Source organism: Serinus canaria, chromosome 6, assembly GCF_022539315.1.
Source record: "Serinus canaria isolate serCan28SL12 chromosome 6, serCan2020, whole genome shotgun sequence".
Lineage (NCBI taxonomy): Eukaryota > Metazoa > Chordata > Aves > Passeriformes > Fringillidae > Serinus > Serinus canaria.
The window spans coordinates 19,215,137-19,228,942 of record NC_066320.1 but is presented as its reverse complement, the minus strand read 5'-3'; the positions used below and the strand labels follow the sequence as shown (position 1 = coordinate 19,228,942).

At 41.2% G+C, this 13,806-nt stretch overlaps 1 protein-coding gene across 1 annotated transcript; it reads left to right on the top strand.

The window, feature by feature from the left end:
• The first annotated feature begins 502 nt into the window (after positions 1 to 502).
• Positions 503 to 11,901, top strand: SLC35G1 (solute carrier family 35 member G1). Its single transcript, XM_030241171.2, is given in 4 exon segments — positions 503 to 552; positions 554 to 795; positions 4,585 to 4,765; positions 5,276 to 11,901. Coding segments are annotated over 4 exon segments (1,218 nt in total). The 5' UTR covers positions 503 to 517; the 3' UTR covers positions 6,036 to 11,901.
• The last annotated feature ends 1,905 nt before the right edge of the window (positions 11,902 to 13,806 follow it).

Genomic DNA, 13,806 nt, shown 5'->3' with positions numbered 1-13,806 from the left:
CAGTGCCCGGGCGATGGGCCCGGTCAGGCTGAGCTGAGAGGGGTCAGTGCCGCGGGCACACGCAGCGGCGCTTTCACTTTGGGCGCGCAAATGACGCAGCAACGCCCCTAAAATAACTTCGCGTCACCTTTTCCCAGGGTTTTATCTCTTCTGCTCGGAAACCGCCGAGGCCTGCGCGGCCCCCTCCGCTCTCCGGCGGGGTCAGAGCTCCCCCTCCCGAGGCACCACGGCCTCGCCGCTCCCAGGCACCGCTCCCGCTGCCCTCGCCGGGTCTCTCTCCGGGGGACGCCAGGAAGGAAGCGGCGGGGCGCTGCCTCCTGTCCCGGCAGGGGCGCTCCGCCGCCGCCGGGCTCGCAGGCAGGTACCCGCCGCGGGAGGGACCGGCCGCCCGGCCGGCTCCAGGCGGGGCCCGGCGGGGGGTGGCGGAGCCGGGACCCGGCGTAGCCTCCCCCGCGGGTGCTCGGCGCTGCGGGCGGGCGGGGGGAAGGCGGCGGGCGGCGCTGGGCGGCCGCACCGCATGCGCAGGAGGGCAGGTGTCGCCGGCAGCCGAGGAGCCGCCGGGAGCATCGTGGCAGCTCCGCGTCCTCATGGTGCTGTGTCAGGGCGGAGGGGGCGACGCCGCTCCGGCAGCGGGCGGACAGGAGCCGGAGGTGCCGCCGGGCCGGGAGGACGGGCCGGGTGCGGTGCAGCCGTGCCCGTGCCCGGCGCCCGGCGTCGAGGCGGCGGGTGCTGAGGAGCGCCGCGCTTGTGGCTGCTGCTCGGGCATGTCCTGGCCGTTCTGCTGCGAGGCACCTGGTGAGGAGACAGAGTCGGGCAGGGGGGCTGCGTCGTCCCGGCTGGGCTGCCCGCTCTCGGGGTGACATTGCCGGGCATCGGGCCGTCCGCACGTGGCGGCGGGGCGGGGAGCGGCCTCGGGCGGCTGCAGAGGGCGCCCGGCATCGGTGCCCGCCCCGCCGGCGGCAGGAGCCGCCTCGCCGCTTCCGAGCCGTCCCCGGGGCGGCTCGCACCTGATGCCCGCGGGTCACCTGCGAGCGGGTTCGGCCTCGCCCTCTTCCTCCCGTCCTCTTGACCGGACAGGCCGGCCCCCGTGAAGGAATCAGCGGGCCCGCAGCACGACCTGCTCGGTGCCCCTGTACCCTGTGCCGGGAGCGGCTCGGGCCGGGTGCCCGGTGCCCCCCGCCCCGGGAGCGGGCAAGGCCCCGGCACCGCTCGCCCCCAGGGCCGGGCGGCTCTGTCACCTTTGTGAGAATCTCGGGAGCGATTATTCCTTGGGAAAAACTGTACTTCCTGTTTTTAAAGTTTTAAAGACTTGACAGGTTTGGGTAAATGGAGGTGCCTTCTACTCGTGTGAACTTCTGGCACTATAAATGCGTTTGAGAGCGCGCTTTAGTTAGTCCACGTACTTGTGACTGTGACTTCCTGATAAAGCTGAAGTTTGATAAAGCCACAAACGTATTGGGAAATATGGAACATGTAGGTTTAATGTGGAGTTCTCTTAAAAACATAAATGCCATCTTAAAATAATTTCTGAAGTTATCTGGAGTACTTTTTTTGAAACAACTTCACTGAAAATGTGTTTGTCATTAAAATGACTGTAATTGACTTTCCAGCAGAAAATAGGTTTGTTGTGAGCTGTGGAGAAGCCAGAGTTCTTCATCAGTGAAATTCACATTAGTGTCACTTATATAAAGCAAAGCTCGGGGGAAAAAACCCAGTGTTTGAAATCCTGAGAAATTTTAGTTAATTGACCAGAAAGAGGACTTTGGTTTTGGGTTGTCTGCCTCAGAAAATTGTTGACTGAGTTGATGACTGAAGACTATGAATCACCCCTAGATCTTGTCTGCATGACCATGATTAGTTCCAATGCAGGCTGCTGTGCTCCTGGCACTTTACAGAAGTCAAAGAGAGCTCTTCTGCTTTTTATAACATGGGGAATCTTCTGCCTTTCCTGAAGGTCTAGGACAGTCATCTTCTCACTGTCTTTTCCATAGCCAGTACTCTTCTGCCTCTTCTGCTATTCTTGAGATGCTTGTATGTGAGAAGTGTGATTTTTTTCATTGCATGCATTTTGCAAGTATAAAAACTGTTTTCAACAAACTACAACATTAAAAGCTCAATTAGAATTTACAACTAAAACAGGTCGCTGTGGGAGGCATTTACCTATGACTTAAAACAGGAGTGGAAGACTGCTTGAAAGCATTATGTGTGGAGATGGCCAGGAAATAAAACTGGAAAATTAAATCTGTAGCCACTCAAAAAAGAAGACTTTTTGATCTTTTGATTTTCAGGCTGCTACATGCTTTGAAAAAAGCATGAGTGCTTGACTGTTTTGATGGTGTTAGGCTGGTATTTTGAGGCTTAACATTTTGTAGGGTGGGAATGTTATCTTAATGTAACTTCTCTAAAACTTACTGAATTAGTACACTTCAGAATTAGTACTCTTCAGAACTGCAGTTCTTGTTTTTGGTGGAAGAACTTGGACCATTTTATTTTTAAAAGGAAATAAAACACTTATTGCACTAAGAACATGCTTTGGCAATTCAAGATGTTGATGGTTTAAATTCTAGTATTACAAGATTCTAAACATTCTGGTTTTGATAGGCTTGGTCTTTTGGGTAGCTTACAGAAATTAGTTCCTTCTGATTTTTGTTTGTTCCTTACAATCCAAAGTTTTGTTCTGGATATAAGATCCTTTCAAGTGTATTTTGTCTTAATCTGATTGGTTTTCCATTTCAACGCTTCCTTTATTTGGGTTGGCTTCATTCTGTAATAATCAGAGAAGCTATCATGCCTGAGATAAAAGTTAATAGTTCTGTTTGTGCTGTGTTCATCCATAAGACAGCCTGGTTTGGATTTCCCATTTCAGTTATAAGGCAGTCTGATTCCTCTTGTTTCAATATTAGAGACTGTTAATTTTGTAGTTCTGTTATGTGACTGTGTGGATTAAGGCATTACGTAGTTCATGAACAATTTTTAAATCCACTTTGTTTCATAGTTGGTAGGTGTCCTGGTCCAGTGTTGGTTTGTGATAGTTTTTATAGTCAGTTTTATGTAAGAGGCTGTTGCTAAACAGAAATATTTCAAGTAGAAGCTGTAGCTCTCAGCTGCAATGTGGCAGGATTCCTTGAGAAGCAAACCTTTTGCCTACTTCAGGTTGTGGTTGCTGTTGTAAAGCCTGGGTCCCCAGGACTGTCAGCCTGCAATCTCCCTTTCTAGGCACTAAGTAGGATGCAGTTTCTCAGCCTTGAGTGCTGATCTCGAGGAGGATCAAAATGGTTTGTGACAAGTTTTGTTAATTAAAAAAAAAAAAAAAAAAAACTCTCAAAACCATACTTAGTTGCTAAGCAACTTGCAGCAGTACCCAGCTGATGGTGTTTTAGAGGATCCATAAGGCTCACAGGCTGCCACACTAATGTGTGATGAGGCACTCTTTTATCAAAACACTGCCTCTGGGACATGAGGTTCTTGCTCCTATCTTTAGAGGGAGTTGCAGAAGAAAAGGTAGCTCCCAATGTTTTATGCAGGTAGAGAGAAAGAAAGAGATAGTGAGGTGACATCCCCCTCAAATTTTTAAATGGGTTCTGTTTTCCTTGGTGTTCACCTCTAGGTTCAGTGGAAATACTGTTCCTTTTGTGCAAAAAAGGCTGATTTCTTTGGAGATTGCTGCTGCTGACTTCAACATAGTTCTCTGTCTCACAGTTTTCCCTCTCCTTGCTGGCTTTTTTTTTTTTTTTTTTTTTCTCTAATAGTTCAGTGTGGAGAAAACGAGTGGAACGAGGAAGACTATGTTGTTGAAGAGAGCCTGAGGCAATGAGGAAACTTGAATAGAAACATTAGACTTGGGAAACTTTCAGGAAGTGGAAGTCTGATAAATAAGCATAAACTAAGGTCTTCATGGAGTTATAGCTATCAGGCCTTTGATGTTCTAACATTAGTTACTTAAATTTATTCTGCTTAAAAATCTGTAATTGATGCCTATTTGAAGAAAATATTTGGATTCTTACAGCAAGATAAAAATGTTATTGGTCTTGGTCAAATTTAGGGTGATTTAGCTGCAAAATAAACATGAGGTATAACAAAAATGAATTTCTGTACAGAGATTTTATATTGTGTATTTGTGAGAAAGGAAATAAACTTTTGCATAGGAACCTTAGTTAACCAAGCAGCTGATTCCCAAGATAATAGTTTCAAAATCTGACCATGGACTGTTTTGTAGTCAATTACATTCATTGGTTCCTGGGCAGAATTGTGACTAGTCCCTGTAGTAAATCACCCATACTAGTCTGATACCTACAAGAAGTTAGGTCTACTAACTTGTGTAGAACTGCAATGTTTTGTATCCCAGGTGTTAGAGTTCATCTCTTACACCCTGTTTTAAGAAAAAAGAAGACCCATGATGGTCAGTGAAAAGTATTTTCATGGTAGGTTTGATAAATACATGTAATATTTGCATTTGTTTTTTTGGTTCCCCTGTTCTCCATCACAAAAATCACTACAGATACGTGGAGCACTGCAGTGTGCAGAGCTGTCTTATCAGAGAAGTCTTCTAATAGATCCTTATTAACTGTAATTTATCTATTGCAGGGACAAAGAAGAAAGCTGCGTGCCCAGGACTTGGTCTGTTTTATACCATACTGTCTGCCTTCCTTTTCTCAGTGGCCTCTTTATTTCTTAAAAAAATAGAAGATGTACATTCAGTGGAAGTGAGTGCATTTAGATGTGTTTTCCAAATGGCATTTGTTCTTCCTGGTTTAATATACTACAAGTAAGTGGAAAAAATGTTTAAATTTCAAGTTATTTCTTAAAACTAGATCTAGAATTATCACTCTCTTAAATATGAATGCAGTGCAGTGTTATTTTATTTTGGACTTCAGTTGCATAACTGCATTATTTTAGATTAGTTGGTCGTTTCTTAATATGATTCAGAAAACTGAAAATCTTTGACTCCCTGAACAGTAGAGGCTTCTGCTAGGATTATTGTATTGAATGCTTTGATTTCCACAAAGAGGTGATCTTAAAAAAAACAGAAGATAATTTGTAGATACTGTTGGGTTATTTTGCAAGTGAAAAATTAGTCACTAGAAGAACAGATTCTAAACTCTGAATGTGACTTCGGGTCATGATGGAAATAAACTGGTCTGTGATCAGACAGTTAAGAATATTTGGGTATTAAACTCCCTTGCCTAGAAAGGTGTGTACGATACATAAATATGTTTGGATGTTAGTCATGAAATAAGCAAGGTAGTGACATTAATGTGACATTTCTGTTTTTCAGAACAGGGTTTTTGGGACCAAAAGGTAAAAGAATTTTTCTTTTCTTCCGAGGATTCCTTGGCTCTACTGCAATGGTTCTTCTCTACTATGCTTACCAAGTCATGCCTCTAGCTGATGCCACTGTTATAACTTTTACCAGTCCTGTTTTTACGTCACTGCTGGCATGGATCTTTCTCAAAGAGAAATACAGCCTTTGGGATCTTCTGTTTACTCTCTTTGCAGTCACTGGAGTGATTCTTATTGCCAGACCACCATTTCTCTTTGGCTCACATGTTACAGGGATTGAAGGAAGTTACTCAGATCACCTTAAAGGAACTATAGCAGCGATTGCAAGCACATTATCTGCAGCTTCGACTATTGTTATACTAAGGAAGGTGGGGAAGTCTGTGCATTATTTTTTGTCAATTTGGTATTATGCAGTCATTGGATTAATTGGGTGTGTTGTAACATTGTTTGTTTTGAATGAATGGCGTTTACCACATTGTGGCAGAGATAGGGTTTTTCTAATATTAATAGGCTTGTTAGGGTTGGGGGGTCAGATATTTCTCACAAAAGCATTACAGATAGAGAAAGCTGGACCTGTATCAATAATGAGAACAATGGATGTGGTGTTTGCTTTTATTTTACAAGTTCTTTTTCTCAATCATATACCAACTTGGTGGACTGTGGGTGGTGCTCTTTGTGTAGTAGCCAGTAGTTCTGGAACTGCCATTCGTAAGTGGAGACACAGTGTGAAAAAAGCTAAACAGAGGGAAATCTAACAATATAGACACCAATTCACTACAGAAACAAGCAATCTTGAAAGATATATAAATAAAATATTTATTTTTATTTATTTAAATATCCCATTTACCAAATTGTAGTACCAAATTATATCCAGGAAAATAAGTTGACTTTTTGTTAAACCAAAATTGAAGATGTTTTAGCAACTGATGAGGTATATACTTTCCTTTCTTATATTTAGGCGTGCTAATATGGGCAGTAGAAAGGTACTTCAAAGATGTTGCTTCCTTTCAAAAGTGTACAATATTTGTTTTCCTAAAGTTCCTGACTCTCCACTTAGACTCTATTTCTCAGAGCAGTGGAAATAAGTCTCCCAGACTTAATAATATTCTGTGCTTGATTACCACAGGGATTGCAGTACAAAAGTTGGAAGGGGGTGAAGAGTTGATAATCTTTAAACAACCAGCTTTTATAGAACAGATAAAGCTTGTACTTCTTTAAGCTTTCTAATTATTATTTTGCACAAACAAATGCCAAATGCAGATTTAATTTGGATTCTAAAAAAACAAAAGCTATTTCATTTTTCCAAGTAGTATCAAGAGAAAATTAACTTGTGATAATTACCTATCAGCTTTGCTTTTTTAAAAAAAGTATTTTAAGTGTTTGTACTTACTTCACAGACATAGTGAAATAACCTAATCACCTATTTTTTTTTCAAAAGTGATTTTCCCTGTAAACATGTCTTTAGTTGTTGCAGTCTCAGTGATGAGAGCCAACAGTTAATTCTATACCACACATAAATTAGCCCTTTCTTCTGGTAGGGACTGCTGCGCTGTAGCTGCACTTTTCTTTATTCTATGCAAAAGATTATATTTTTTAGGTATTTAATATAGGTTATATTTAATGCTGCTTATGACCCTTTTCAGATCCTTCTATACAAAAGTTCTTCATGAGACCAAGTTTGAGTCTCCTTTGCCTTCATAAACTTAGAAGGATTTACATTAAAGCTTTTGCCTGTTTCCTAAGAATGTACAAGAGTGCAATGTAATTGCAGTTTCACAGAAAATGCAGGTTGGCCAAGGTCATACAGAGATTCTGCAGAAGGGGTTTGAGGAAAGCTTGGTGGAAGGGTGACACTATGCATACACATGACATTCAGGCATCCCCACTTCATCAGACAGTCCTAGTGGGCAACTTCAGTCCCACTTCTCATGCTGGCCCTTTTAAGTCTGTATTTATCACTTCTCTTGCACATCTTCTCACTTTTGTAGGCTTTATCTTGAATGCAACAAATACTAAAGAAAAATAGTTTCATTACTGATCTTGGTGTCCTTCACATTTCAGGAGGACTAAATGTTTAGTATCAGGAAGTGAAATTTTCCCAAGTTGAAACTTTTGGGTCTTGTCTCAGTAAAGTTTAAAGAAAATTTAAATTGGAATCTTTATTTGGTCCTTTGTATCTTGAGGTTTTTACTTACTCAGTCTGGTGTTTTTCTAAAAGAGAATGCTGTGTTCTGTACAGTTGATAGATGTTTTTTTCCTAAATCACTAAAGGTGGTGGATGTTTTCCTTGATTTATTAGATGTCTGGTCACATGTCTTTTCCTTTGCCAGTAAGCATTGCATCCTGTCAGGGCAGTTCCAGGGACTTCAATCCCAAAGGCATGAAATGCAAATAGTACTTTAGGGTCAGAGTATCATAATATACTGAGTCAGAACGGGCCTGTCAGAATCATTGAGTCCAACTCCTGGCCCTGCACGGGACACCCTGAGAGTCATATCACGTGCCTGAGAGCATTGTCCAAACGTTCCTTGAATCAGACAGGCTTGGTGCTGTGACTGCTTCCCTGGGGACCTTGTTCCAGTCCCCAAATATCCTCTGGGTGAAGAACCTCTTCCTAATATCCAGCTTAAACCTCCCCTGACTCAGCTTCAGGGCATTTACTTGAGTTCTGTCACTGACTACAGGCAAAAGAGATCAGCACCTGCCCCTCCACTTCCCCTTATGAGGATGTTGAAGACCTCAGTGAGGTTTCCCCTCAGTCTCTTCTTCTCCAGGGTGAATAGACCAAGTGACCTTAGCAACTCCTCTTAAGTCTTCCCCTGCAGACCCTTCACCATCTTCATGGCCCTCCATTAAGCTCTCTAAGGGCTTATTGTTGTTCTTACCTTACCCAAAACTGCCCGCAGCACTCAGTGCAACATGCAGTGCAGAGCAGAGTGGGACAATCCCCCCCCATGCTGTGCCCAGCTGGCCATGCTGTGCCCAGTGCCATGCTGTGCTCAGTGCCCCCCAGGACACGCTTGGCCCTCCTGGCTGCCAGGGCACTGCTGACTCTTCCTCACCTTGCCATCCACCAGGCTCCCCAGATCCCTTTCCGTGGTGCTGCTCTCCAGCCTCTCATTCCCCAGTCTGTCTGTTGCCCCACCCCAGGAGCAGAATCTGTTAAACTTCATATGCTTGGCGGTTGCCCAGCCCTCTAATTTACTGAGGTATCTGCTGGTCCTCCCTGCATTTGAGGGAGTCAACAGCTCCTCCCAATTTAGTGTCATCAGCAAACTTGATATTCCTTGGAATCCTGCATCCAAGTCATTAATGAAGATGCTGAAGAGAACTGGGCTGAGTCTAAAGCCCATTAGAGACTGGACACCTGATGTCACCCCATTCTCTGTAACTCTCTGTGCCTGATCCGTGAGCCAGCTGCTCACCCATTATGTAACACAGTTATCCAGCTGTGTGCTGGACATTTTGTCCAGAAGGATGCTGTGACAGTATCAAAAGCTCTGCTGAAGTCCAAAAAGATTATGTGTACTGGCTTTCCTAGATTGACTTAGTGGGCTACCCTTTAGTAGAAGGTTTGACAATCAAGACTTGCCATTAATGAAGCCGTGCTGGCTGGGACCAATGATTGAGTTGTCCTCCAGGTGTTTTCATTACCTCACAGAAAAACCTTTTTTATGTATCTGGATATGAGGAGCTGTCTTTGTCCAAGTTTCTGTAGGTAAAACCTGCACCCCAAATCTGAATGTGTTTATGGATATGAGAAGATTCCATTTGAATAGCAGAATTGGTTCCTGCTTACAGCTGTCTGTTCTCTGCTTTTCCTGAGCACTGAAGCTCAGCTACTGCTGACAAGGTCAGGAAACTACTTTATTATCTCTTAAAAGCTTCACATAATAATAAAATTCCAGTTTGGCACCCTTTTTGCTTAATACTTGAAACTGCAAACTGGGATTGTTTTCTGCTGCTTAACCATCACTGCCATTGAGAGCACTTTCAGGGGAGGGAAGGAGAACAGACTGCATTTTTTACTGCTTCACTTCATGTGTAATAGGCATGTGTTTGAATTGCCACTTAGAAAGGTGTGGTTCCAAAGCTGTTCAGATTGATGCAAACTTGGATTGTCAGCTAGCCCTGCTCTCTCCTCTTGGCTCAGTGCTTATGTGGTTATGTGATGAGTTACTCCTGGGAGCTGATCCAGTACATATCTTTTTAGTAAGGGTGTTGGAGAGGGCAAAACTGGAGTAGCCTAAACTTGATGACAGTATAAAAACTTTAGGAAGTAGAATTCGGTAGTAGTTTAAATTATATCATATGAATGCTGCTTTGTCAGTACAGAATAAAAATTATGTGGAAGCTTACATTAAAAAACACAGTCCATGTGATTTCAATCAATCTTGTTTACACTTAGTAGAGAAGAACAGGTTACTGAAGAAAGGATTGTTTTCTTGCTGTTAACACAGAAGTAAAGGTAGAAAATATGCTACATGACCAGAAATCAACATCTAGGTATAGTGATTTGTAATTTTTGTCTCAAGTTCTAGCAGAAACTCTTTTAGTATATTTCTTGTGCCAAAACCCCCAGATGATTGTTTTTTTTCTTTGTTCAAACATACAGGGTTTCCTTATGGCTTCATCTGCTTATTTCCTCTTGCTGTTCTTAAACCTTGCTAAATATTTAAGTTTTTAAAATAGTAATCTAAACCAGATCCTATGTTGATGAATGTATGTTTTGGAACATGGTTTTGATTTTGATCGATCTTTTAGGGAACTCTTTACCTGGAATGAGAATGAAGGACCTGACAAGGGCTTCTCTATCCATAAAGCACGACAAGCTAGTTTCTGTCATTGGTTTATCTAGATGATGTTGGGAATGAAAGACATTTAAGCTTTAAGTTCTTCAACCACCTCAGTTTTAAAATTTTTCTTCCTTTCAAATATAGGCTGAAAGCCTAAATATTAGTTGCAAGCCTTAAAGATAATGAAGCTACAAAAGTGTGGATACCATGAAATGCTGGGGTTTTTAAATTGAAAATATTTATTAAAATTTCTGTTGGGATGGTAAAACTTCTCTTCAAAAATTAACAGTTTGAGAATCTGAAATGAAACTGGCTGGGCATTCATTCTTTTAGATTTTGATCTTCTTTAGCTTTTCAATACAGCAAGTTTCTCAGGGTCAAAAGTTATTTTACTGAGCTTTAAGTCAGAAATATATTGATCTTCATTGTCTGTAGTGTCCTGCTGTGACCTTTACTTTATAAATGTGCTATTCTAATAGCAACTCCTTCCTATGTAATATGATGAAATATTGTTGCATTGCAATTGCTTTGTTATAATGTTAAGCTTCTCTTGAATTTCAACATATTCAATGTTCTGATTTCAGTGGATTCTGAATAGGAGGAGTAATAATTAATTACTGGTTATTTTGCACAGAAACATAGGGTTAAAAAGATTTAATTGTTACTGATGCATCATAAGTTTGGTTCATATGTTCTTTCCTATGCAAGACACTGTAATTGCTGGTGGTCTTCAGTGAGACTTTGTAGCCTTAATGCCTTATGTACCCAACTCTTGTATAGAAAGCTGTTGGCTTTGTATGTCACTGTGCAGCAGCCAATTTCTTTCAGGTTCAGTTGGTTGTTTAAAGTATGCCCTAAAAGCCCTTTCAATGAGGGCTTTTTAATAAGTGTACACCAAGAATTTGACAAGCTCATTGGAGTAGACAAGAGTGGTCTATATAATTAAAATGGATTTCCAGCATTTGTCTAACACCAGGCATGAAATAACCTCAACGTAACAACATTGGTGATATTACTAGTTAAATGTGTAATTTCTATTCTGAAAACAAATTCCCAATTCCAAAAGGTGGTCCAACATGATGCTTCCCGGAATCAGTAATGACAAAATGGATCATAATTCCTTGATCATAGTTTAAAAAATAACAACTACTCCCATGGTATTTTCTCTTCCTTGAGCTTTTGTTTAAGAGCTGTCTATTGGAGGGTTTATTTCTAGGGAGGCAGCCTCTTTTGAAGTCATTTCCTTGCTAACTAGCAGTAGTTACCCAGGAAGAGTCTGTTTTTTAGTTTGCTAACCATAATTACCATGGCAGGCTCATCTGTGGCATCAGCCCCACCAGGGTCATAAAAACATTGTCTGTGTTCCTGCGTGGATTTAGTGTTGGCAGTGCTGACAGCAGATGTGATCACTGAGTTCAGCAGGACATTGCAGCTACCAGCAGAATGTTTTTGGGGTCATAACTGCCTGTACATCCAAAGAAAAGTTGTGGCTTTATGTTCCTGCAGATGCAGGTGACTTTGGGGGGGGAACACGCATAGAGTTCTATGGTGATAACTTCTGTATATCAGAATTAGTAATTTCCTATGTTATGTGAATTACTGTTTGACAAAAAGGGGGTAAAATACCCTCAGCATTAATTAGAGGATTTTTGCTATGTTCTATATATTGTTAAATATATGTTGAATTATATGTTTTGTAGAAGTTACTGGCTTTGTTATGTAGTAGTATATTTTTATAGACAATTCTTATATATTGAAATGTTAAGAATATTTTCATAAGAGATTTATATTCCTCATTGCTAATAAAATGATTCTGAAGAATTAATCTCTGGTTTTGCATTGATTAGTGAAATATAATTGAATGCATTAATTGTAAAACTTAATGAAAGAACTCTTAATCAAACAGTCCCCAGTAAACATGAACATAGGCCTCACATTCTCTGATATTATCATGCTGCATCACTTTTGATGCCTTGCAACAAGCTAGTGACAAAATGAAGCTTCATCAACTTCCATACATTAATTTCTTAACTGGAAACACTGTAGCATTGACAGATCAGTAAAGTTAAATTTTCCTGTGTCCAAGTGGCAGTCTGTTTTTGTGGATTTTTTTGTTCTGTTTTATTACTATACATCATGATTGGAATTCAACTTTTGTCCCACTTATCACAAAGTGATACTTAATTCACCCTCATGCTTCCCATTATCTAGTGTGTTAATAATTAATCTGTTACCAAAGAGGAAAAAAATTCATATTTGCTAAGTATTACAGAAAGATTGCCAATTTTTATTGTCCTTACAGCAATGCTGCTTCCTAAAGTGTTGTCAGTTCTTCTAAGAGCAGAAGATACCAGAAGTGAACTTCTCAAGCTTGGGTTTGAGAGCTTTGAGAGGAGGTGACAGATGTTTTTTTTTCTGGGTGTAACTTAGAGAGGGAAAAATAGAGGAGGGACTGTGAGTTACATCGTGGGGAGTTACTGGCAGCTTTGGCCTGTCTGTCCAGCATCCTCTTCACTTTGTATGCTCAAAAATTAACTCATTGTAGGATGACTTGTCACTGTTTGTTTCACATGCTTTAAAGTAAAGAAAAAGCAAGGCACTTCCCAGAGATCTAACTCTGCCAGGCATGGGTAAGGGAAGATTGTTTGTGAAAGAAAATTTGCCACTTTCTCTTGGCAGTTCTGTGTGTTCTTTGGAACAGCTAATCTAATAGAAATTTAAGGTTCGAGGGAAGGGGGAGGGAAAAGAAACTTTTTGGTGACTATTAAAATATTTATTTAGAAATTATTAGTGACATAGCATAAGAGACAAGGGCTATTACTAGATGATAAAACTCTTGAAACATAATTATGCAATTATGCTATTCTCACTCACAAAAAAACCCCAAAACCAGACAACCAAACAACAAGAACCAACAAAACACACACACACCCAAAAAAAACCAAAAAACCCAAAACAAAACAAGAGATAGAAGGATTTAAAATAAAAAAGCATTCCCATCATTGGAAAACAAACTTCACTGAAGTTGCAAAATATTTACGAGCACTGCACTTTATTGATTTGATAATGTGTTCTTGCAGTCCTGAGCACAGGAAGTAGTTCATGGGATAAAACATGCAATGAACTCTTTAAATACGTTTCAGTTGATCTTCAATTGGCTTTTATGGAACTGTATTTTCTGACACTACTGGATATAGTTCATTCATTACCCTGTCAAGGAGCAGTGAATTCTAGAAAGGATAAAAAACTGATTTGTCAACTCAGTTGACACGCTGAGAAGAGGGGAAAAAGATTTGAGTTCTTGCAATGCTGGAATGAAGTGGGTTTGGGGTCTGTATGAAAGAGGTGGAAAGCAAACTTGTGTTTCCTGGCTAGCAAGTTCATTTTCCCTCTGTAATGTGACTGTTTTGTCGGCAGGTGGGGCTGTCTTTCTTAATTTATTCCTCAGAGTGTAAGACTAAATCCTCTTAAAAATCCAAATCCACAGATCTAGACATAAAGTTTCAGTACAATTATGTACTCAGTTTAAATATTAAATTTAAGTGGGATTCAAAATGCTGTTGAAGCATTTTATTGACTACACAGAATACTGCTCAGCAGACCCCTGAATAATTTCTTAAACTCTTTTCTCTGATGTTTTAAACTGTATCCTACACCTCCCCCAGAGCAAAAGATTCTAGATGGTGCTGGACGACTTTGGCAAGGCTCTGTCTAAAATTCTAGGGAGCAA